This window comes from Mustelus asterias, chromosome 14 (assembly GCF_964213995.1).
Source record: "Mustelus asterias chromosome 14, sMusAst1.hap1.1, whole genome shotgun sequence".
NCBI classification, from domain to species: domain Eukaryota; kingdom Metazoa; phylum Chordata; class Chondrichthyes; order Carcharhiniformes; family Triakidae; genus Mustelus; species Mustelus asterias.
Window position 1 is genome coordinate 100,839,758 of NC_135814.1, and position 27,065 is coordinate 100,866,822.

Below are 27,065 nucleotides of genomic sequence, written 5' to 3' on the forward strand. Positions count from 1 at the left end.
CTTCCGGCAGTGCCGGGGAGCGGGGCAGGGACGGTTTTGAGGGACGGACCCGCCCCTTCCCGCCAACATGGCGCCGCCGCCGGGGCCGCTGCAGCTGCTGTTTCTGTCTGCTTCACTCGGCTTCCTGCTGGGGCCGCCCGTCGGGGCCCAAATCACCGGGGACGGGGGAGCTTTCAGCCCCGGACAGACCGGCGGTAACGGCGCCTCGGCGGCCCAACACCGCAGGTAACGGTAATAATACTCACCCCACAGGGGCAGTAATAATAGAGAGACTGGACAATAATACTGTACAGGGACAGTAATAATAGAGAGACTGGACAATAATACTGCGCAAGGACAGTAATAATAGAGAGACTGGACAATAATACTGTACAGGGACAGTAATAATAGAGAGACTGGACAATAATACTGTACAGGGACAGTAATAATAGAGAGACTGGACAATAATACTGTACAGGGACAGTAATAATAGAGAGACTGGACAATAATACTGCGCAAGGACAGTAATAATAGAGAGACTGGACAATAATACTGTACAGGGACAGTAATAATAGAGAGACTGGACAATAATACTGCGCAAGGACAGTAATAATAGAGAGACTGGACACTAATACTGTACAGGGACAGTAATAATAGAGAGACTGGACAATAATACTGCGCAAGGACAGTAATAATAGAGAGACTGGACAATAATACTGCACAGGGACAGTAATAATAGAGAGACTGGACAATAATACTGTACAGGGACAGTAATAATAGAGAGACTGGACAATAATATTGCGCAAGGACAGTAATAATAGAGAGACTGGACACTAATACTGTACAGGGACAGTAATAATAGAGAGACTGGACAATAATACTGCGCAAGGACAGTAATAATAGAGAGACTGGACAATAATACTGCACAGGGACAGTAATAATAGAGAGACTGGACAATAATATTGCGCAAGGACAGTAATAATAGAGAGACTGGACACTAATACTGTACAGGGACAGTAATAATAGAGAGACTGGACAATAATACTGCGCAAGGACAGTAATAATAGAGAGACTGGACAATAATACTGCACAGGAACAGTAATAATAGATTGGACAATAATACTGTACAGGGACAGTAATAATAGAGAGACTGGACAATAATACTGCGCAAGGACAGTAATAATGGAGAGACTGGACAATAATACTGCACAGGGACAGTAATACTGGAGAGACTGGACAATAATACTGCACAGGAACAGTAATAATAGAGAGATTGGACAATAATACTGTACAGGGACAGTAATAATAGAGAGACTGGACAATAATATTGCGCAAGGACAGTAATAATAGAGAGACTGGACACTAATACTGTACAGGGACAGTAATAATAGAGAGACTGGACAATAATACTGCGCAAGGACAGTAATAATAGAGAGACTGGACAATAATACTGCACAGGAACAGTAATAATAGATTGGACAATAATACTGTACAGGGACAGTAATAATAGAGAGACTGGACAATAATACTGCGCAAGGACAGTAATAATGGAGAGACTGGACAATAATACTGCACAGGGACAGTAATACTGGAGAGACTGGACAATAATACTGCACAGGAACAGTAATAATAGAGAGATTGGACAATAATACTGTACAGGGACAGTAATAATAGAGAGACTGGACAATAATATTGCGCAAGGACAGTAATAATAGAGAGACTGGACACTAATACTGTACAGGGACAGTAATAATAGAGAGACTGGACAATAATACTGCGCAAGGACAGTAATAATAGAGAGACTGGACAATAATACTGCACAGGAACAGTAATAATAGATTGGACAATAATACTGTACAGGGACAGTAATAATAGAGAGACTGGACAATAATACTGCGCAAGGACAGTAATAATGGAGAGACTGGACAATAATACTGCACAGGGACAGTAATACTGGAGAGACTGGACAATAATACTGCACAGGAACAGTAATAATAGAGAGATTGGACAATAATACTGTACAGGGACAGTAATAATAGAGAGACTGGACAATAATACTGCGCAAGGACAGTAATAATGGAGAGACTGGACAATAATACTGCACAGGGACAGTAATACTGGAGAACTGGACAATAATACTGCACAGGAACAGTAATAATAGAGATTGGGCAATAATACTGCACAGGGACAGTAATAATGGAGTGACTGGACAATAATACTGCACAGGGACAGTAATACTGGAGAGACTGGACAATAATACTGCGCAAGGACAGTAATAATGGAGAGATTGGACAATAATACTGCACAGGGACAGTAATACTGGAGAGACTGGACACTAATACTGCACAGGGACAGTAATAATAGAGAGACTGGACAATAATACCGCACAGGGACAGTAATACTGGAGAGACTGGACAATAATACTGCACAGGAACAGTAATAATAGAGAGACTGGACAATAATACTGCATAGGGACAGTAATACTGGAGAGACTGGACACTAATACTGCACAGGAACAGTCATAATGGAGAGACTGGACAATAATACTGCACAGGGACAGTAATAATGGAGCGACTGGACAATAATACTGCACAGGGACAGTAATAATGGAGCGACTGGACAATAATACTGCACAGAAACAGTAATAATGGAGTGACTGGACAATAATACTGCACAGGGACAGTAATAATGGAGAGACTGGACAATAATACTGCACAGGAACAGTCATAATGGAGAGACTGGACAATAATACTGCACAGGGACAGTAATAATGGAGCGACTGGACAATAATACTGCACAGGGACAGTAATAATGGAGAGACTGGACAATAATACTGATGTGGAGATGCCAGCGTTGGACTGGGGTAAACACAGTAAGAAGTTTAACAACACCAGGTTAAAGTCCAACAGGTTTATTTGGTAGCAAAAGCCACACAAGCATTTGGAGCTCCAAGCCCCTTCTTCAGGTGAGTGGGAACAGAATTCCCACTCACCTGAAGAAGGGGCTTGGAGCTCCGAAAGCTTGTGTGGCTTTTGCTACCAAATAAACCTGTTGGACTTTAACCTGGTGTTGTTAAACTTCTTACAATAATACTGCAATAATGGAAAGACTGGACAATAATACTGCACAGGGACAGTAATAATGGAGAGACTGGGCAGTAATACTACACAGGGACAGCAATAATGGAGAGACTGGATAATAATACCGCACAGGGACCGTGATAATGGGGAAACTGGACAATAATACTGCATGGGCAGTAATAATCGAGAGACTGGACAATAGTACTGCACAGGGACAGGAATAATGGAGAGGAGGGATAATAATACTGCACAGAGACTAATAATGGGGAAACTGGACAATAATACTGCACGGGCAGTAATAATGGAGAGACTGGATAATACTGCACAGGGACAGTAATAATGGAGAGGAGGGACAAATGCTCAGGGACAGTAATAGCTGAGAAAAGGAACAATAATACTCCATGGAGACAGTACAATTGAAGGGATGGGACAATACTGCACAAATACAGTAATAATGAAGGGAGGGGACAATAATAGTTAATGGGGGCGGTACTAATGGAGGGAAGGGACGCTTACATTCCACAGTTCAGTAATGATTAAGGGAAGGTACACTAGTAGCACATGGGTCGGTAATAAGATGACAAAGAATACTAAAAGGGTGTACTGTTACTCATTTTTCTGGTTATACTGGAATACAACCAATATTAGGGATGCACCGCGAATGATATTAATAAAAAAGGTGATAAAATGCAACCTGTGATGGAAATACTCTGTGTCTTTTAGATATTTATTATACGACGTGAATCCCCCTGAGGGGTTTAATCTTCGGCGAGATGTCTACCTCCGTATGGCATGCTTGACGAAGGCACTGCTGAAGATTGAAGATTGGGTGCTGGTCCTCCCTCCTTGGGGCCATCTCTACCACTGGCAGAGCAAAGGTCTTGAGCAAGTCCGCATTCCCTGGTCTGCGTTTTTTGACGTGCCAAGCCTGAACAAGAACATCCCCGTCATTGAATATGAGCAGTTCATTGCAGGTACCTTAACCAATCTCGGGCAACGCTGGTTGATTGTTAAGGTGTGGGACAAATGTAAAAGATAAACAGGGGGCATAATGTCACTTTATTATGGGTTTCCACATTAATTTGGGGCTGTTTAATGTTTTATTCAGTACGTAATTCCGTTCCTTACGTGGTTTGTGTCACTGGCCAAATGTTGTTTTCTTTTCGAGGGCTCATCTTGAGATTTTCTTGGGCTACCTTTGTTTTTTGAGGCTACCCTTGGGTTTTCATGGGTTATGTTGGCAACTTATAAAATGGAATTCAACAAAACTGTGGGAGAAAAGAAATGTGAGAATTTGGTGAAGAAGTCAGCTGGTTCATTCATGTCCTTCAGGTATTGGAACCTACCCCCTCTGGCTTAGATTCCAATCTCTCACTGTGTCGTTGGTATTTGATGCCTTCAGATCTCAATCAGCTCGCAAGAAGGACCACGTCTTGCCAACTACGGCGCTTATAAAAATACAACTTGCTAGAAGACAAATATATAGAAATGTGCAACACTGAAAAAGGCCAATCGGCCCATCATGCCTGTGGCATTTTATTGAAAGTGCTATCAATTTAGCCCCACTCCCTTGCTCTTTCTTCATAGATCTGAAAATGTAGTCCTGTCTGTATCATATGCACAATTCCCTTTTGAAAGCACCAATTTTAGTTGCTTCATCTACCCCTTCAGTCAATCCAAAGTATAAAAACTTTATGTCTTACACACCTGCTCCTTCCCCAATCTTTCACAAATGTTTCCAGCACTGATACACTTAATCTTTTGAAAGATTTTTAAAAATCATTTGTGGGACATGGGCGTCACTGGCTGGCCAGCATTTATTGCCCATCCCTGGTTGTCCTTGTTCAGAGGGTAGTTGAGAGTCAACCACATTGCTGTGGCTCTGGAGTCGCATGTAGGCCAGACCAGGTAAGGACAGCAGATTTCCTTCCCTAAAGGACAATGGTTTCTAAAATTTAAAGTTTATTTACTGGTGTCACAAGTAGGCTGACATTAACACTGCAATGTAGTTACTGTGAAAATCCCCTAGTCGCCACACTCCAGCGCCTGTTCGGGCACACTGAGGGAGAATTTAGCACGGCCAATGCACCTAATCAGCACATCTTTGGACTGTGGGAGGAAACCGGAGCACCCAGAGGAAACCCACGTGGACACGGGGAGAACGTGCAGACTCTGCACAGACAGCGACCCAAGCCAGGAACCGAACCCGGGTCCCTGGCGCTGTGAAGCAACAGTGCCAGCCACTGTGCCATCCTACCGCCCATGGCATGGTCCATGGTTATCAGTGGATTCTTAATTCCAGATATTTTTTATTGAACTCAAATTCCACCATCTGCCATGGCGGGATTCGAACCCGGGTCCCCAGAACATTAGCTGAGTTTCTGGATTAATAGTCCAGCGATAATACCACTAGGCCATCACCTCCCCTAATGAACCTGCTTCCACCATCCTTTCAGGCCGTACCTTCCTGCTTCAGTGGTGACTTGTTGGGTTCAGATCTGCTTCCATTTATAGATGCTCTCTCTCCCTTGCTCACCCAGAGTCTGGCGGTCCCTTCATACAGCAAATCTATGTCCTGCAAGGATATGCGGAAGGCTGGACAGAGGGCCACTGGGAAGAAAAGGTGGATGAGAGGCTCTGCATCGAGGATCTCGCCTACAGGAATGACAAACAGGGATTTTACAGGTATTCGGAAGATTCACATTGAAACCAGATTGTCATCCCTCATTCTCCATTTCTCTTTTTGATATCAGCCTAGGCAGGAGAGTGATGTTATATTGCAGCCTTGGAATCTGTCTCCTTAGTGTGACAGAGCTTATTGAATCACCAAGCTCAAAGGGATCCATCATATCTGTGCCAACTGTTTGAAAGAGAAATGAATCCCTCTACACTGCTTTTCCTCCAAGTATTTACCCAATCCGTTTGAAACATACAGAAAAACAAGTGTAAAAATGGCAAAGGAGAAGAAGCAGTTTGTGTTGTTAGGGTACGAGATCAGAAACCCCACGGTATATTGTGAAGTTAATCTAGATCCCAGCTATTTTGGCATTGATGTGAGGAAATGATGTTTCACTCCAGGCGTGATTCTACGGACAAACTGGGAAGTTTTTATCAAAACAAACTATTCAACAACACAGTTTAACGATAACAAATGAATCATTGCTTATACATGACAAGATACAATTCTTAACTGCTAATCTATCCCTATTGGTTCCAATTCGAGCAATATTCCTCATAAACTTAAACTCCTCCTTACCAAACACAGGTTTACGGCTTGTACTTATCAACAGTCCTAGAGCTAATTGAACACCTCTGGAAGAAAAGAGAGATCTTTCTAGAGAGAGAGAGCCACCTCTTTAAATCGCTCTGGTCAGCAACTGCACTTGATTTTTAAAAGTGAGGCTAAACACTGTTTTTCCTGCAAGCTTGGCTCCTCCCAATAATCACAACTCTGTCGATTAAAACCCTACTCTGAAGCCCTAATGGAAACCTAAGTAAACCAAAATGCATTAACTGTTTAAACAAAGACATTCCTAGCTAAAATCAGTCATTAGCCTAAGTTCTCAACACGTGAGCTGCCTGCTTCCCAGACGAATCGGCACCATATGAAACAGCTGAATTTTAAACATACCCCTTGCGAGAAACATGATATAAATACATTTCTTAAAGGCACAGTATCATCACAGTGGCCATTCAGCTACTCCTTTGGAGGAGCAGCACGTTACAATGGCTGAAACCTCTCATTTGTTTTATAAAGTGCTTTATTTTGAATATCCCCCTCTACAGTTCTGGTAGCTGGACAACTGGGAATTACTTTCCCTTCTGCTTTTCAGGATCTGCGGTATTTGAATTTAAACAACTTAATGGAGACTGATTGCAAGTCCACATTTGCTACGGCTCTTCGGGGGGGGTTTAAACTAATTTGTCAGGGGGATGGGAAAACGAGCTGTAGTCTAGAAGCCAGTGTTGAGTGTAGCGAGGTACTGAGGAGGGTATCAAGGTCGCAGGAGTGTACCAGCAGACAGGAAGGTGGGTTGAAGTGTGTCTACTTCAATTCAAGGAGCATCTGGAATAAGGTAGGTGAACTTGGAGCGTGGATTGGTACTTGGGACTACGATGTTGTGGCCATTATGGATACATGGTTAGAACAGGGACAGGAATGGTTGTTGGAAGTTCCAGGGTATAGATGTTTCAGTAAGAGTAGGGAAGGTGGTAAAAGAGGTGGAGGAGTAGCATTGTTAATCAAGGATAGTTTAACGGCTGCTGAAAGGCAGTTTGAGGGGGATCTGCCAACTGAGGTAATATGGGCTGAAGTTAGAAATAGGACAGGAGCGGTCACGTTGTTAGGAGTTTACTATAGGCCCCCAAATAGTAATAGAGATGTGGAGGAAGAAATTGCAAAGCAGATTATGGATATGTGTGGGGGTCACAGGGTAGTTGTCATGGGGGACTTTAACTTTCCAAATATTGATTGGAACCTTTATAGATTGAATAGTTCGGATGGGGCTATTTTTGTACAGTGTGTGCAGGAGGGTTTCCTGACACAATATGTGGATAGGCCGACAAGAGGTGGGGCCACATTGGACTTGGTACTGGGTAAGGAACCGGGCCAAGTGTTAGATTTGGTTGTTGGAGAGCACTTTGGAGTGTCTTTCATTATTGCGATGGAGAGGGATAGGGCCTTACGGTAGGGCAAGGTTTATAATTGGGGGAGGGGTAATTATGATGCGATTAGGCAAGAATTAGGGAGCATAAGATGGGAACAGAAACTGTCAGGGAAAGGCACTAATGAAAAGTGGAGCTTGTTCATGGAACAAATACTGCGTGTCCTTGATAGGCATGTCCCTGTCAGGCAAGGAGGAAATGGCCGAGTGAGGGAACCATGGTTCACAAAAGAGGTTGAATGTCTTGTCAAGAGGAAAAAGGAAGCGTATGTAAGGATGAGAAAACAAGGTTCAGTTGGGTTGCTTGAGGGTTGCAAGGTAGCAAGGAATGAGCTTAAAAAAAGGGCTCATGAGAGCGAGGAGGGGGCATGAGAAGTCCTTGGCGGGTCGGATCAAGGAAAACCCCAAGGCTTTTTACTCTTATGTGAGGAATAAAAGAATGACCAGGGTGAGGTTAGGGCCGGTCAAGGACAGTCGTGGGAACTTGTGCATGGAGTCAGAAGAGAAAGGAGAGGCAATGAATGAATACTTTTCTTCAGTGTTCACCAAAGAGAGGGACCATGTTTTTGAGGATGAGAGTGGGATATAGGCTGGAGGAGGGAGATGTTCTGAGGGAAGGTATATTAGCAATTTTGAAAAACCTGAGGGTCAATAAGTCCCCTGGGCCAGATGGGATATATCCTAGGATTCTTTGAGAGGCAAGGGATGAGATTTTGGAGCCATTGGCTTTGATCTTTGGGTTCTCACTGTCCACGGGGATAGTGCCAGAGGACTGGAGAGTGGCGAATGTTGTTCCTCTGTTCAAGAAAGGAAATAGGAATGACCCTGGTAATTATAGGCCGGTTAGTCTTTCTTCGGTGGTCGGTAAGTTAATGGAAAAGGTCCTGAGAGATAGGATTTATGACCATTTGGAAAGATGCAGCTTAATCCATGATATTCAGCACGGATTCGTGAAGGGTGGGGGGGGTGGGTGGGGGGGTGGGGAGGACGGGCTCTTCTAAATAACTTACTCCTGAAATAAATAAGCTTTATTGGAATATCAGATTCTTTATCTGAATACAGATGCCGCAGATTTAAGCAATAATTAACATACATCTAACAGGCAATAATGATCGGTCCAGGTAAAAGATAATAAAGGTTGGTTAGCTCAGTTGGCTGGTTTACGATACAGACTGATGCCAACAGCGCAGGTTCAATTCCTGTACCGGCTGAGGTTATTCATGAAGGCCCCGCCTTCTCAACCTTGCCCGCAGTGTGGTGACCCTCAGGTTAAATCACCACCCGTTTGAGGGGACGAGCAGCCTAAGGTCATCTGGGACTACGACCACTAGAAGGAAAATGTAATTGAATCATTCTCAACCAATTAATTTCAAAGAGTTTATTTTCTCCTACATTGATAGACCTCCCTTTTGTTTAATCTTGTTGGTTTTGTAATTCTGATTCCACCAACTGAAATCTAAGACTGTCTTTGATTTGGTATTGCAGAACTCGTTTGTTTTTTCCTTGGATGTATCATCAGCTGATTAAAGTTCTGTATGATATATGGGTCAGTACGCCCTGGGCTTTTCTTTGAATTAGGTTGACTGAACTGACTAAACTTACCGTTTAAGATCAGCCATGGATTGATAGCCCAGTGGTACTTTAGATTAACTTAAATCTTCCCTACTTAATAGCCAAAGGCTAAAGATTAATACAGATCATAGAATCCCTACAGTGCAGAAGGAGGCCATTCAGCCCATCGAGCCAGCATCGACAACAATCCCACCCAGGCCCTATCCCATAACCGCACTTACTTACCCTGCTAATCCCCCTGACACTAAGGGAGAATTTAGCTTGGCCAATGTTCCTAACCAGCGTGTCTTTTGGACTGTGGTAGGAAACCAGAGCACCCGGAGGAAACCCACGCAGACACGGGGAGAACGTGCAGACTCCACACAGACACTGACCCAAGCCGGGAATCGAACCCGGGTCCCTGGTGTTGTGAGGCCCATGCTGCCTATAACGTGGGGGTTAGAAAGATTACTGGCCAACAAAGGGTTTCGGACCCGTAACCTTGGCATGGTTAGCACCACGGTCTCACCACCTGAGCTAACCAGCCACATCCCATGGAAGAATTTTTAAAAAGCAGTTAAACCTGAGGAATTTGCGAAGTTAAATTGTGCCACTCACTTCAATTTTGTTTCCTTTGTGACAGGGGTTGGTTCTGGGGCTATGAGGAAACGAGAGGCCTGAGTGTTGCCTGCATGTCTGTCCAGGGCTCAGCTTCCATCATGGTGCCGGTTCTTCTGAGAAACACCACAGCACAGTGAGTGAGTGACCAGGACTGAGGGACTGCAAAATATATTCATTTCTGCATTTGTTTGGCGATCTGTCAATTTAAGAAAAAAAAACCCAGTGCTTATTTCGTACCAGGAAAGAGAATTCTGGACAAAATCAGGGTCCATCTGACCAGATTGAAGGGACATTCGAGTGTTGGTTAAGGAATGTGGTTGTTCAGCACTCTGTCAGACCCCTTGGGTAGCATTTTATCCTTTTTTTAAATCCAAGTGCTGGGGGACTTGAAACTGAGAGAGTTTCAGATCCATCTTTTGGGCGTGCTTTTAGGCTCCCCATTCCCTCTCTGCCTGTAAAATTCTGAGTGAGCCTGTTGCTCGCTGCAGAAGCCTGTGGACGGGGCTTAACGTGCCCGAAAGCCTGCAGAGGGAGGTAGTACGCATGTGCAGACCTCCGATGCTGCACATGCGCGTTCGCAGTAGCAGGAGTCTGACAGACAAAGAGAGAGCTGCCAGGTCCCAGCTAGTGCAAGCAGCCCCCCGCACCACCCCCGCGGCTGTAGATGCAGTCCCCGCCAATCCACTCCCCGCTGCCCAGACCGATTGCGGTCCTACCCCCGCCCACTGATCACAGACCGCCCTCCTCCCACCAATCCCTGCAGAGTGGTAGAGGGCTCCTGTCCCAATTGGCCCCTCCCCCCATTAGCCCCACCCCCCGGCACTGCCCGGTGGGCATTGCCAGGGTGGCACTGCCGGTCTGGCACTGCTCAAGGGGCACCTCCCCCGGGCGGCGCCTCAATGGCCTCTGGTTCCACCGGTGAGGGCAAGTCGACTGCTCCCCATTCAAGGGGACCATATCAATTCCTCGCCAGCACGAACCTTTCCCAGCGAGGCCATAACAGGGGGCTGAGCCCAGATTAAGTGCCGGGCTTGCTAAAGACATGTAAATACTTATTTAAATAGATTTGAACACATTAACCTGCCTCTCGCTCAGAGGCTGACCGCACTGGAAATCGGGCGCTTGTAAAATGGCGCCGGTTGTGAAAACCAGCGCCAATCGCTTTATGCCCCACTTTGACTGCATCGCGCCCGAAAACGGGCACAACGCGATGGTAAACTCCCAGCCTTTGTTTCTTCCGGTGAAAGTCTTGCCCCTTCTTGCGACCTTCTGCATGAGGATCTGGTAAAGAAAGACAAAAGACTTGCATTTCTGTGGCACCTTTTGCGACCTCAGAATGAACCAAAGTGCTTTACGGCCAATGACGTACGTTGATGTCTATTCGCTGCCATAATGTAGGGAACACAGGAGCTCGTGTGAACACAGCAAGATCCCACAGGCAGCAGTGAGGTGATGGGAATTGATAAAGTTGGTGAAATAACTCCTCCCAGGCCTGTGCCTCTTCACCCAATTTAGATTTATTTACGTAGTAAGCGACACTCGGACAGGTACTTCTTCATATAGAGTTAAACCCGGAGTGCCAGTAACCCTGACACTCCACATAACATACACAGGGCTGCCTGATTGGACAAGCCGTTACTGCCTCAATCAGGGAGCTCATATTCTCAGAAGTCCACCTTGTGGGCCTCATTAAAGTCATTACGTCCCTCCCCCTTTAGGTCCAAGGAACCTCGGCGCTCTGTTCACTTTGAGAGCCCCTTGAGGCATTTAAGCACTGGGTCTGGTTCCTCAAGCTGTCTCTGATGGAGGTGGGGTGTAGCGCACCCTATGCTCACCTCTTCCATCCAGAATGCCAACGCACAGGTTCATTCCCTTCTCCGGGTGATAAGGAGGTAGAACCTCCTGGAGCTGAGTCCACGAAAAGATCGGCCGTGATCTTATTGAATGGCGGAGCAGGCTCGAGAGGCCAGATGGCCTACTCCTGCTCCTAGTTCTTATGTTCTAACCTGCAAATGCAGAAATGGTCATTAAATCGTTTTATTGCATGTTTTGTGCTATAAGGCTTCTTGAGCAGGTATTTGATTATGTTCCAGGTCTGTAATGTTAGACAGAGCAGAAAACCTCCTTCATGACCTTTATGCAGGCAAAAGTTACTGGGATGTGAGTATTGTATTGCTGTAAATACAGTTTTGGGATTTAAGCATTACAACCAAAAAAAGGAGGACTTTTTCGACAATGATAGGGTTGAAAAACCTTCCGACTCACCCACCTTCTGTCTGACCTATCCCTTAACACTCCTTAAATTATACAAAAACTGTATTCTCCCAACATACAATGTTTTCTATTCATTCATGGGACATGGGTGTCACTGGCTGGCCAGCATTTATTGCCCATTCCTAGTTGCCCGAGGGCAGTTGAGAGTCAACCACATTGCTGTGGCTCTGGAGTCACAGGTAGGCCAGACTGGGTAAGGATGGCAGATTTCCTTCCCTAAAAGGCCTTAGTGACCCAGATGGCAAAAGAGAAAATGCTGGAAAACCTCAGCAGGTCTGGTGGCATCTATAAGGAGAGAAAAGAGCTGGCGTTGGGAATGACGGAGGTTGAGGGGCGACCTTGATAGAAATCTACAAGATCATGAGGGGCATGGACAGAGTGGATAGTCAGAAGCTTTTCCCAGGGTGCAAGAGTCAATTACTAGGGGACACAGGTTTCAGGTGCAAGGGGCAAGGTTTAAAGGAGATGTACGAGGCGGGTTTTTTTACACAGAGGGTGGTGGGTGCCTGGAACTCACTGCCGGGGGAGGTAGTGGAAGCAGATACGATACTGTTAAGGGGCGTCTGGACAAATACATGACTAGGATGGGAATAGAGAGATATGGTCCCCGGAAGGGTAGGGGGTTTTAGTTCAGTGGGGCAGCATGGTCAGTGCAGACTTGGAGGGCCGAAGTTCCTGTGCTGTAACTTTCTTAGTTCTTAGTTTCGGGTCCAGATGACTCTGTCAAAGCTAAAAGGCCTAGAAAATGGGAGCTATTTCCCTCCCTCCTTTTCTTACCTTTTCTTTCCTTTTTCTTAATTTTACCCCTCTCCCACCCATTCCCCCCCCCCCCCCATCTTTATCTGTCACAGTTCACCCTCTGATTTTAGTTTCTCTGCCATTTGGCCATTCACACCTTCTATTCTCTCTATGGGCTGCCATTAGCAGCCTTTCCCCTGGTTTCTGTGGCTATGACTCATCTTTCATTCCCTCCCCCTGCAGTATAAATATCTCCCACTTTCTCTGCCTTTTAGCTTTGACAAACGGTCACCTGGACTCAAAACGTCAGCTGTTATCATTCCTTGCAGATACTGCCAGACCTGCTGAGATTCTCCTGCATTTTCTCTTATGGTTTCAGATTCCAGCATCCGCGGTAATTTGCTTTTATCCAGTGACCCAGATGGGTTTTTCCAACAATCGACAATGGTTTCATGGTCATCAGTAGATTCTTAATTCATGAAATTCTAAATTCTTGAATTCAAATTCCACCATCTGTCGTGGCGGGATTCGAACCCGGGTCCCCAGAACATTAGCTGAGTTATAGTCTAGTGATAATACCACTAGGCCATCGCCGCCTCTAATTGCAATGACAAACTCCTACAGCCCATCGAGATCTCTGCACTTCTCCAATTCTGGCCTCCTGAGCATCCCCCATTTCCTTTCCTTCACTGTTGGTCCTCAAGCCTTTAAGAGGACCTAAGCTCTGGATCTCCCTCCCTTTAACCCCTCTTCATCTTTAACATAGAAACATAGACATTTGGAGCAGGAGGAGGCCATTCGAGCCTGCTCCGCCATTCGTCACGATCACGGTTGATTGTCCAACTCAATAGCCTAATCCTGCTTTCTCTCCATAACCTTTGATCCCATTCCCCCAAGTGCTATATCCAGCCACCTCTTGAATACATTCAATGTTTTGGCATCAACTACTTCCTGTATAATGAATTCCACAGGCCCACCACTCTTTGGGTGAAGAAATGTTTCCTCATCTCCATCCTAAATGGTCTACCCTGAATCCTCAGACTGTGACCCCTGGTTCTGGACTCCCCCAGCAATGGGAACATCCTCCCTGCATCTACCCTGTCTAGTCCTGTTAGAATTTTATACGTCTCTATGAGATCCCCCTTCATTTGTCTGAACTCCAATGAAAAAAATCATAACCTAGTCAATCTCTCCTCATACATCAGTCCCGCCATCCCCGGAATCAGCCTGGTAAACCTTCGCTGCACTCCCTCGAGAGCAAGAACATCCTCCCTCAGAAAAGGAGACCAAAACTGCACACAATATTTTAGCTATGGCCTCACCAAGGCCCTGTATAATTGCAACAACACATCCCTGCTCCTGTCCTCGAAACTTCTCGCAATGAAGGCCAATGCATGGAGCATAACACGCTCCTTGAAACCTACCTCTAACCGTCCTAATATCTCATCATGTGTCTTAATGTTAAATTTTTGTTTGGAGAGTCTGGAGATGTTTCACAATGTCCCAGGTGCTACGGAAATGCAAGATGTTAGTGCTGTTTCGAGATGGATTCCTGAGGTCTGTGATTTATTCCCCCTCCCTGCCCCCACCGATCCTTGGGACGTTTTGAGATTACACCTCCGATCTCCATGTCATTTGCGTTTTTCCTTGGTGCTCAGGAACCCATCAACGCCAGCAGATTGACATATTTCATCTTTTAAACTTGTAACTTGTGTTTGGCCATGTACCCGATTGTGTCAGATTGTGGGATCTTGCTGTGCGTGCCACAGCATGCCGGGTTTCCTACATCACAAACAGTGACCCCACTTCCACAGCACTTCATCCTGACATCCTGAGATTGTGAAAGGTGCCAAACCTGTGTAGGGTTTTGGTCTCCTTATTTGAGAGAGGATATACTGGCACTGGAGGGGGTGCAGAGGAGATTCACTAGGTTGATTCCAGAGTTGAGAGGGTTGGCTTATGAGGAGAGACTGTGTAGACTGGGGCTATACTCATTGGAATTCAGAAGAATGAGGGGAGATCTTATAGGAACATATTATTATGAAGGGAATAGATAAGATAGAAGCAGGGAAGTTGTTTCCACTGGCGGGTGAAACTAGAACGAGGGGGCATGGCCTCAAAATAAGGGGGAGCAGATTTAGGACTGAGTTGAGGAGGAACTTCTTCACACAAAGGGTTGTGAATCTGTGGAATTCCCTGCCCAAAGCAGTTGAGGCTACCTCATTGAATGTTTTTAAGGCAAGGATAGATACATTTTTGAACAGTAAAGGAATTAAGGGTTATGGTGAGCGGGCGGGTAAGTGGAGCCGAGTCCACAAAAAGATCAGCCATGAACTTATTGAATGGCGGAGCAGGCTCGAGGGGCCAGATGTCCTACTCCTAGTTCTTAAGTTCTTATGTTATGTTCTTAAACAAACATGAGTTCTCTCTTTCCCTCTTTCTCCCAGGCTCGGAGAAGCATGGTGTTTGCCAAACATCTCCGTATGGTTGGGGATGAATTCAGGGCAACATACCTCAATTCTACAGATGAACCAGACAAGACCGTTTACGATGAGGATTGGACGAGGATGAAGGTGAGTTGAGACCAAAGTGCAGGTCAACATTGCGATGCACAATCGGCCTCACTTTGAGTTCAGGTTGTGTTAAGAGGTTTAGAAAACGTAGAACTGGGTTCACAGTGGGTTTGAACTGTAACCTTTCACCTCTGGGATCAATGGGATGAACATCGTCAGATTTCCGTGGGTGGCAGTGGTTAGCACTGCTGCCTCTCAGTGCCGGGGACCCGGGTTCGATTCCGGCCTCGGGTCACTGTCTGCGTGGACTCTGCACATTCTCCCTGCGTCTGGGTGGGTTTCCTCCGGGTGCTCCAGTTTCCTCCCACAGTCCAAAGATGTGCAGTTAGGTGGATTGGCCATACTATATTGCCCCTTAGTGTCCAAAGATGTGCAGGTTAGATGGGTTGACCATGGTAAATTACCCCTTAGTGTCCAAAGATTCATAGGTTAGGTTAGGCCATTGTAAAGGTAAATGTGTGGGGTAGCAGGGATGGAGGGGTGGGGGGTGTTGGGCCTGCGTTAGATCCCCTTTGGCAGAGTTGGTGCAGACTCAATGGGTTGAATGGCCGCCTCCTGCATTGTAGGGATTCTGTGGTTCTAAGAAGAGCCGGGTGACATGGCCAATATTTATCCCTCAGTCGGTTCGGTCACCTCTCCTGTTTGTGGGATCTTGCTGTGCATTGGTGGCCACGCCTACAGCCACTCTTTGAAAAGTGCTTCGTTGGCTGGGATGTGTTGTGGGATGTTGTGTAAGGCAGTGTATTAAACATTTTAGTGGAGTTATGAACCAGCGATTAACAATACCTTCCACTCTGTTACGAGTGCTGGAACCATCTCTAACCTCGGGAATGCCCTCTCTTGTTGCAGGTGAAGCTGGGCACTGCCAGGGGCGGGCCGTACTTGGGCATTCACCTGAGGAGAAAGGACTTCATCTGGGGCCACCGGAAGGATGTCCCCAGCATCAAGGGAACAGCCGAGAAGATTCGCAGCCTCATGAAAGAGCTGAAATTGGACAAGGTGTTTGTGGCTACAGATGCGGATGAGCATGGTAATAATCCTGAGTGCGGTCACGGTTACATCCCTTTATCAGTGAGCTCCGTGCACTTCTAATGGCGCTGGGCACCAATGGTGATGTTGCCTATGGGTGGCACAGTGGTTAGCTCTGCTGCCTCACAGCTCCAGGGACCTGGGTTCGATTCCCGGCTTGGGTCACTGTCTGTGTGGAGTTTGCACGTTCTCCCCCATGTCTGCGTGGGCTTCCTCCGGGTGCTCCAGTTTCCTCCCACAGTCCGAAGGTGTGCAGCTTAGGTTGATTGGTCATGCTAAATTGCCCCTTAGCATCCCAGGATGTAGGTTAGAGGAATTAGTAGGTTAAATATGTGGAGTTACGGCGATGAGGCCTAGGTGGGATTGTGGTCAGTGCAGACTCGATGGGCTGAATGGCCTCGTTCTGCACTGTAGGGACTCTAAGATCAAGGAGATGCCATCTTCCCTCGCCACATTTCCTTGCACTCAGGGAGAGGGCTCTGAAGAAGAGTCACATTGTACTCGAAGTGTTAACTCTCTCTCTCCGCGGATGCTGCCTGACCTGCTGAGTTTATTCAGCACTCAGAACCCAGGTGGGCCGCATGTGGCCCCTGGGCCTCAGGCTTCCCACCACTGAAGGGGATACAATTCGATGCAATCTGTCCTTGTAATTTAACCCAAAACCCTAATGATTGGGTGAATCTGTGCTGCACCAACTCCAGCGTCAATGCGGTGCCTGAAACATAACACACAACCTCAGCTAGGGTTTGTCCAGAGCTTCATATAAACTCTCTCAGGAGCTTGCACCATTTTGTATCCAGCCCCTCGAGATAAATTCCATTACCCTTTCAAATCTTTTTGCTTGCACGCTGCTGGCTTTGTGTTTTCTGTACCTGCAGCCCTAACCTCCTTTATTTAAAAGATGTTTTACCTCTTGCTGCACCTATCAGCATAGAGTCATAGAGGTTTACAGCATGGAAACAGGCCCTTCGGCCCAACTTATCCATGCCGCCCTTTTTTTTAAACCCCTAAACAAGTCCCAATTTGACCCATATCCCTCTATAGTCCCCGTACCCATATAACTATCTAAATGCTTTTTAAAAGACAAAATTGTACCCGCCTCTACTACTACCTCTGGCAACTTGTTCCAGACGCTCACCACTCTGTGTCAAAAAATTGCCTCTCTGGACTCTTATGTATCTCTCCCCCCTCACCTTAAACCTATGCCCTCTAGTTTTAAACTCCCCTACCTTTGGGAAAAGATATTGACTATCTAGCTGATCTGTGCCCCTCGTTATTTTATAGACCTCTATAAGATCACCCCTCAGACTCCTACGCTCCAGAGAGAAAAGTCCCAGTCTATCCAGCCTTTTCTTATAACTCAAACCATCAAGTCCCGGTAGCGGCGACAGTGAAGGTTAAGATGAAACGTAGAAACCCTACAGTGCAGAAGGAGGCCATTCGGCCCATCGAGTCTGCACCGACCACAATCCCACCCAGGCCCTACCCCCACATATTTACCCGCTAATCCCTCTAACCTACGCATCCCAGGACTCTAAGGGGCAATTTTTAACCTGGCCAATCAACCTAACCCGCACATCTTTGGACTGTGGGAGGAAACCCACGCAGACACAAGGAGAATGTGCAAACTCCACACAGACAGTGACCCGAGCCGGGAATTGAACCCTGGAGCTGTGAAGCAGCAGTGCTAACCACTGTGCTACCGTGGCGCCCAAAGAGCAGATGCTATCGATCAAAGGGAGCATTTGCCGTTTTTGTGTCTGGTGTCGAGCCTGAAGCTCCATCTACAAGGCACAAGTCAGGAGTGTGATGGAATACTCCCCACTTGTCTGGATGGGTGCAGCTCCAACAACACTCAAGAAGCTTGACACCAGCCAGGACAAAGCAGCCCACTTAATTGGCCCCCCATCTACAAACTGTCACTGGGTCAAAATCCTGGAATTCCCTCGCTCACGGCAACCCACAGAATATAGACTGCAGCGATTCAAGAAGGCAGCTCACCACCACCTTCTCAAGGGGCAACTAGGGATGGGCAATAAATGCTGGCCCAGCCAGCGATGCCCAGGTCCCACAAATGAATTTTTAAAAAGTTACAACTCCTGTAAACTTTTCTTTATAAGGGAACAACCCAGCTCAAAATATATTAACAGGGTGTGCAGAAAAGGTTTGTAAGTTGCAAAATCTTTGTAAAAATGAAGACGGGGCAAAATTGTAAGATGAACGTTGCCCATTATAAAGGGAAAAATGGATAATGGGTATCGGTTTGCGTTCTGCTTTCTGAAGGGTGGCACGGTGACACAGTGGTTAGCGCTGCTGCCTCACAGCGCCAGGGACCCGGGTTCAATTCCCAGCTCGGGTCACTGACTGTGGAGTCTGCATGTTTTCCCCGTGTCTGTGTGGGTTTCCTCCGGGTGCTCCGGTTTCCTCCCACAGTCCGAAAGATGTGCGGGTTAGGTGGATTGGTCATGCTAAATTGCCCCTGAGTGTCAGGGGGACTAGCTAGGGTAAATGCATGGGGATGGGGGACTGAGTGGGTTTGTGGTCGGTACAAACTCGATGGGCCGAATGGCGTCCTTCTGCACTGTAGGATTCTATGAATTTGTTCATCCAGCAGAAGGTACTCTTCAGTTTTAGGCAATAAAATGAAACAAAACTTACTCCAACAGATAAATCAAAGAAAAAGGTTTAATAAAGAAACTTGATTACTCCAACACTTGAGGCCTCACCCTGGGCCATTCCAAGCTCCGAACAGGTTCTTATTTATACTGAGTCAGCTGATCATCACATCATTCTGTCATTGGTTACATAGTTTACTGGGTCAGCTGACCCTTACAGCTTGTTATCATTGGTCACATTACAGCAGATCCAATTAGTTACATTCTAACAGAATTGACTAACTACCTTCAACTCCTTTATTGTTTCAGAGCTGATGGAGCTGAAAGGTCTTCTCCCAAAGATGCTTCGGTTTGAACCCACCCAGGAGGAGCTGCGACTCTACAGAGACGGGGGCGTCGCAATCATTGACCAGTGGATCTGTGCTCATGCCAGGTAGAGGCAAGGGGTTGAAGCACTTGCTTTTCTAACTGGAAGCTGCTAATTCGACACGGTGGCACAGTGGTTAGCACTGCTGCCTCACAGCTCCAGGGACCCGGGTTCGATTCCCAGCTTGGGTCACAGTCTATGCAGAGTCTGCACGTTCTCCCCATGTCTGCGTGGGTTTCCTCCGGGTGCTCCGGTTTCCTCCCACAGTCCAAAGATGTGCAGGTTAGGTGGATTGGCCATGCTAAATTGCCCCTGAGGAGCATCCTCAGGGAGATTATCAGGGTAAATACGTGGGGTTTCAGGATAGGGCCTGGGTGGAATTGTTGTCAGTGCAGACTCGATGGGTCGAATGGCCTCCTGCACTGTAGGGATTCTATAATTCCAGGAGGAGCCCATTGTGTCCGAGTGGCTCTTTGAACAAGCAATCCAACCCATCCCATAATCCTGCAGTTTCTTACTCTTCCAAATATTGACCAAATTTCCTTTAGATTTTTGATTTGATTTATTATTGTCACATGTATTGGGATGCAGTGATAAGTACAGACAAAACATACCATTCATAGAGCACATAGGGGAGAAGGAACGGAGAGAGTGCAGAATGTAGTGTTACAGTCATAGCTAGGGTGTAGAGAAAGATCAACTTAATATATGGTAGGTCCTTTCAAAGGTCTGATGCCAGCAGGGAAGAAGCTGTTCTTGAGTCGGTTGGTACGTGACCTCAGACTTTTGGATCTTTTTCCCGACGGAAGAAGGTGGAAGGGAGAATGTCCAGGGTGCGTGGGGTCCTTAATTATGCTGGCTGCTTTTCCGAGGCAGCGGGAAGTGTAGACAGAGTCAATGGATGGGAGGCTGGTTTGTGTGATGGATTGGGCCAAATTAAGTTTATTAGTGTCATAAGTCGGCTTACATTGACACCACAATGAAGTTACTGTGAATATTTGGGAACTTACAGGAGAATCTGTCCTCTCTGCGCTTTCAGTCAGTGAATTTAACAGGGGTAACAACTCGCTGCGTTAGCAAATTCCTCCCTGCTCTCTGGTTCGTTCCTCGGTGATATCCGGGCTCTGGTTCACTAACTTCAGCACCACATAATTAGCCTTCTCCTCTCCCTGAAGGTACTTCATTGGGACGTCAGTGTCGACCTTCTCATTCCGTATCCACGAGGAACGGGAGATCCTCGGCTTCGATCCCAAAACCACTTACAACAGGTTCTGTGGCGATGAAGAGAGGGAATGTGAGCAGCCGACACACTGGAAGATCGTACACTGACCGGACTGGAAGTACACCGTGTCACAGCAGTAACTCCGCAGTGAAATGATTGTAGCTCCCATACGCAAATCTGGATGGGCATCACCACTCTACAGGGAGGCCTGATCTACAATTCAATCGCACTTGTTTAAATTATATATTTACCCCGATCTCCTATTCAATCCTGTCAGAATACACCTTCCTCATTCTGCCTTGGCAACACAACCACAGGTGTCTCAAAAGCAGACGTTCCCAGAAGGGGCTTGTGTTAGATAAGGACTGCATCGCTCACAGGTTCCTACCGGGAGAGAGGACGGACAAAACACTATTTCTCCCAGTATTATGACACGTCCCCTCCGGTAGGAAACTGGGAACGTTCGAGTTTGGTGTAGCACGATTCATCAGAGCACGTCGCGTTAAGGCACGGAGCTCGAGGAAGTTCCACACGGGTGCAAGAAGCAGCTGAATAATCCCCCTGTCTTGGTCTCCGTCTGTAAGACTGCTCCTAGGGATAACACAAACAAGGAGAACGTTTAGTGCCAGGCTTACATGCCGGTTCCATATCCTTCCCGTGGCAAAGCCGAGCCCCACAGGGATTAACATCTTCAGCGCTGGTACGTTGCGGTTTTAAAGATGTGAAGGAGGTGTTCAGCCATCCTGCACAGTATTGGAATCGGAGACACTTGTTGCTGACTGTTGTTGTCAGTTTAATTTGGTTGACAGTGCCTGTGGTGCCCGATAAAGCCTGACCACCCTCGCCCCCCCAAAGTGCCCGCTCTGGGTTCACCAGAGTCTGCCACCCTTTTTGTGCCTAATAAAAGAAAGAGCTTGAGGTTAGGTTGCTACCTCCAGTGCTGATGAGTTGAGTTTTAAACACCAATGTCCAGGCATTAGATTGCGATCCCCTGAGTCCGCGCCCATTGGAGGTTTAATTATTCCATTTTGCCGTGGTTGTTGGGCATTCGGGTCAACTATTCCTCAACAAATCATTTCCAACACATCCCAAACCGCACTCGATCCTTTTGTCTGTCCACTTCCCCTTTAACCTGAGTACGACCTACAGCCGGAGTTTTACTGGCACGCCCGCCCGAGGCTCGTAAGATCACGCCCGAGACTGACCGAGAATGTTGTTCTGTGAGCCGGTAAAATCAGACCCACGTTTGCGATAATCGGTGAGTTGAGGGTGAAGTCTGACTGGTCCAGGGAGCCTCATTCACACAGCCTGGATTACAGGGGGAAGGTGATCTTGGTACAGTAGTATTGATAATCTATACAAATACCTGTCCACTTTTGGCACTGATCATCTCCCAGGAGATGGTCCGTGCCAAAGGAGCGTAAACTCCAAGCTGTGAAATTCACGGGATCGGCCCACCCTGTAAAACTGGGCCCAAACGCTAAATATTTTATACTATCATTGTATAAATCATGGGATATTATAATGCCACTTTATATCATAGAATATAATGTTTACAGTGCTTTATTCATTGGAGTTTAATTTTACATGAATCGTACTCGTTTGTAGGATTGCAGTCCCTTTTGTGTCTGCCAGCCGCCCTGGAGCTGTTTGGTTGGTTGTATCTAATAGAAAACGTTATTATATACGCAGATGTGTGAACTGTTCAAAAAATAAAAGTATTATTGAAACGCAGCCCCCAGTCTATCTCTGGGCGATCCAAATCTGGCACAGTGGTTAGCACTGCCGCCTCACAGCACCAGGGACCTGGGTTCAATTCTGGCCTCGGGTTACCGTCTATGCGGAGTTCGCACGTTCTCCCCGTGTCTGCGTGGGTTTCCTCCGGGTGCTCCAGTTTCCTCCCACAGTGCAAAGATGGGTGTGTTAGGTGGATTGGCCATGCTACATTGACCCTAATGTCGGGGGATTAGCAGGGTTACGGAAATAGACCTGAGTGGGATTGTGGTCGGTGCAGACTCGATGGGCCAAATGGCTTCCTCCTGCACTATAGGGATTCTATGATTTGGTCCTGTCTTCAAATACTGAGGGTCACTTGTGAAAAAGGAGGATTCCAGTGCATTTCAAACACTTTGGGTGGAGTTTTGGCAGGGAGTGTTTCACCCTTTCTAAGGCCGACAGGAGAGTGCACCATTTTTTCTGTCCCTGCTGTAATTAATTATGTATCTGGGGGTTTAGTGCCATATTCTATGGCAGGGTAGGCTTGATGGCACACATACCACCTTCATATCTGGGTGCCATGCCCAAAAGGTGCCCAACATCATTGACGCACCCTTGAAGAAACGAGGTGGACCTCTCTCAATGACACTGAAGCTTGGAGATCCACCATCACCCCGCCCCCACCGCTGCCATGGAGTTCCAGACTTGTTAGTGGCTTCCATCCCAAACTCCAAAGGAAGCATCGTGCGTTCTTCAGGGTAAGTCCCGACTCGCCACATTACTCCTGGGCATGGCATATTTTCCCAATGGCGTGGGGAATCAAGAGTGGGGCAGGGAGAGGGGGGGGTAGATTATGGTCAGGCCTTAATCTGCATTTCATTAGCAGGATGCAAATCAGTTTCATGCCAGCCCCTGGCGGGATTCCCACATCCTCATCGTGGGCACCCGCAGAAGATCCCACTGGAATTTGACGCTGGCTTGAAACCAATTTTTGGAACTGCCATTGAATTTTTCCCCACCCCCTCTGCCATTGATCCCACCGTGTGATGGAGACCCTGGCATTGGACTGGGGTGGGCACAGTAAGAAGTCTCAACACCAGGTTAAAGTCCAACAGGTTTATTTGGAATCACAAGCTTTTGGAGCGCTGCTCCTTCATGCATGCGGACAGCCTCAACCGGGATCTTGGGTTCATGTCACACTACATGTAACCCCCACCATACTGCCTGGGTTTGCAAAATCCTGCTAACTCCTGGCTTGAGGCAATTCACACCTCTTTAACCTGTGATTATTCCCCTCTCCATGCACACTGTTCATACCTGTAAAGACTTAGACTAAGGGGCAACATGGACAAGTTGGGTCAAAAGGCCTGTTTCCATGCTGTAAACCTCTGACTTGTTTACCTGTAAAGACACTCATTCCAACCATTCTTCACATTCCAATCTGTAATTATCTTGTAACTGTGTCTCTGTCGAGATAAGCCCTGTTTGTGAACCCAACTCTCCACTCACCTGATGAAGGGGCAGCGCTCCGAAAGCTCGTGATTCCAAGTAAATCTGTTGGACTTTAACCTGGTGTTGGGAGACTTATTACTATAAGACCGCTTGGGGCATGGGAGGATTCTGCCCTTTATTTCACCTGATTTTAACCCATTTTGCCATAAGTGAGGCTGTTTGCCTATTCAATTCTCTTAGCTTTAGCATCTCCACGTGGAGAATTAATAGGCTAAATATTCCGAGGAGAGGTAATCACCTTTGGATTGCAACTCCAATCCGATTTATTGACTTCACTCACACTGGAGCTCTAGGCTCCCACCTGGACTTACACAGTGGACTCCTCAAAAACATATTCTGTATCCCAGTAGGTTAACACATCACAAAATCATTTTGAGAAGCTGCAGAGAGATTTTAAGTGGGTGAGGGGATAGAGTGGGTCAGGGGATGGGGGCAGTTAGAGGAGGCGATGGCGCAGTGGTATTATCGCTAGGTTATTAATCCAGAAACTCGGCTAATGTTCTGGGAACCCGGGTTCGAATCCCGCCACGGCAGTTGGTGAAATTTGAATTCAATTTTTTAGAAATCTGGAATTATGAATCTACTGATGACCATGAAACCATTGTCGATTGTCGGAAAACCCATCTGGTTCACTAATGTCCTTTAGGGAAGGAAATCTGCCGTCTTTACCCGGTCTGGCCTACATGTGACTTCAGAGCCACAGCAAGGTTGACTCTCAACTGCTCTCGGGCAACTAGGGATGGGCAATAAATGCTGGCCAGCCACAAATGAATAAAAAAAAGGTCAGTTGTAGTCACTCGGGAGTTGGAGCTGTTGCAATCCTAACATTTCCTGGGAACTATCCTGATAAGTGAGTCAGAATCATCCAAAGTCTCCGACTTTAGCTCAGAGATTCAGAGGGTTCCAGACACAGGGTAATCACAGATCGGAAGTCCAAGCTTCCTGGGCAAATCCTGCATTGTCGGTGTGACTTCCAGAGGGGTTCCCCAGTGCTTCTTGGGGGTCACCTGCACATTGCGGCCATTGTAGATCAGAATTTCTGGGCCAGTGTTTGTCGTGTTTCAATTCTTGTCACTTGGAATCCCATCTCTGTTATCTTGGAACTTGTTAGATTCATAGACGTTTACAGCAGCCAAAGAGGCCATTAGCCCATTGTATCCAAGCTGGTCAACAAAGATGTAACTACACTAATCCTATTTTCCAACGCTTGGCCCATAGCCCTAGAGGTCATGGCAGAGCAAGTGAATATCTAAATACTTGTTAAATGTTGCAAGAATTTCTAACTCAATCACACTTTCATGCAATAAATTCCAGACTCCCACCACCCTCTGGGTGAAATGTTTTCTCCTTAACTCCCCTCTTAGCCTTCTACCTCTTGCTTTAACTCTATACCCCCTGGTTGCAGAGGTTGGAGAAACTTGGTTTGTTCTCTCTGAAACGACGGATGTTGAGGGGCGACCTGATAGAAGTCTACAAGATTATGAGGGGCATAGACAGAGTGGATAGTCAGAAGTTTCTTCCCAGGGTGGAAGAGTCAATTACTAGGGGGCACAGATTTAAGGTGCGAGGGGCAAGGTTTAAAGAAGATGTACAAGGCAAGTTTTTTTACATAGAGGGTGATGAGTGCCTGGAACTCGCTGCCGGGGGAGGTAGTGGAAGCAGATACGATAGTGACTTAAGGGGCATCTGGACAAATACATGAATAGGATGGGAATAGAGGGATATGGTCCCCGGAAGGGTCAGGAGTTTTAGTTCAGTGGGGCAGCATGGTCGGTGCAGGCTTGGAGGGCCGAAGGGCCTGTTCCTGTGCTGTAATTTTCTTTGTTCTTTGTTATTGACACAGTGTATGCCAGATAGCAGACACTCGGTGCGTAATTAAGTTTGTTTTACATCACCTCACCTTGCCAATCGGTGTCCTCTGATTTGTTGGTCTATTCCGCCAATGGGTACATTTTTTCTGTGTCAATTCCACTCGGAACTCTTGGTATTTTGAACACCTCCATCAAATTTCCCCTCCACCCGGAATGATCTAAGGCGAGTAGCTCCACCCTCTCCAGGTAACTGAAGTCCCTCATCCCTAGAACCTTCCTCCATCAATCTTTTCTACGCCCTCTCTAACACAGGCACAGAGAAATGCCTCCCTAACTATAACTGTACACAGACACGTTACACACAAACAGAGAAAATAGGAATAGGAGTTGGCCATTTGGCCCTTTGGGTGGCATGGTGGCACAGTGGTTAGCACTGCTGCCTCACAGCGCCAGGGATCCGAGTTCAATTCTGGCCTCGGGTCACTGTCTGGGTGGAGTTTGCACTTTCTCCCCATGTCTGCGTGGGTTTCCCCCGGGTGCTCCGGTTTCCTCCCACACTCCAAAGATGTGCTGGTTAGGTTGATTGGCCATGCTAAATTGCCCCTTCGTGTCAGGGGATTAGTAGGGTAAATACATGGGGTTATGGTGATAGGGTCTAGGTGGGATTGTGATCGGTGCCTCTTTCTATGAATTTTATAGGTTTTGATGAGGTTCCCCCCCCTCATTCTTCTAAACTCCAGCGAATATAATCCTAACCAACTCAATCTCTCCTCATACATCACGTGTTACACACAAGAACACAAGAATTAGAAGCGGGAGTGGCCACCAGGCCCTTCAAGCCTGCCCAGTCATTCAGTACGATCATGCTGATCTATGCCGGCCTCAGCTCCTTTCTGTGCCATTTCCCCTCCATCCCTGGATCCATCAAATACCGATCCACCTCCACATTAAATACTCCTAATGATCCAGCCTCCCCCTCCCTCTGGGGCAGAGACTTCCAGAGATTCACCACCCTCTGTGAGAAGAAATTTCTACGCACCTCAGTTTTAAATGACCAGCCCTTTATCTATGTCCCCTTGTACGAGACTCTCCCACGAGTGAAACATCTCACCATCTACCCTGTCAAACCCCCTCAGGATCTTATATAGGGTGGCACGGTGGCACAGTGGTTAGCACTGCTGCTTCACAGCGCCAGGGACCCGGGTTCAATTCTGACCTCGGCCACTGTCTGATTTTGATTTGATTTATTATTGTCACATGTATCGGTATACAGTGAAAAGTATTGTTTCTTGCGCGCCGTACAGACAAAGCAT

General features: G+C 46.8%; 1 protein-coding gene across 1 annotated transcript; it reads left to right on the forward strand.

Annotated features, from left to right (window-relative positions):
• Nucleotides 1-17: 17 nt before the first annotated feature.
• Nucleotides 18-22,446, forward strand: pofut2 (protein O-fucosyltransferase 2). Its single transcript, XM_078228952.1, has 9 exons — nucleotides 18-225; nucleotides 3,783-4,033; nucleotides 5,600-5,744; nucleotides 9,918-10,028; nucleotides 11,989-12,055; nucleotides 15,355-15,480; nucleotides 16,330-16,510; nucleotides 19,434-19,557; nucleotides 20,667-22,446. Exons 1-9 carry the CDS (start codon nucleotides 68-70, stop codon nucleotides 20,818-20,820), a joined length of 1,317 nt encoding a protein of 438 aa, XP_078085078.1. The 5' UTR covers nucleotides 18-67; the 3' UTR covers nucleotides 20,821-22,446.
• Nucleotides 22,447-27,065: the final 4,619 nt, after the last annotated feature.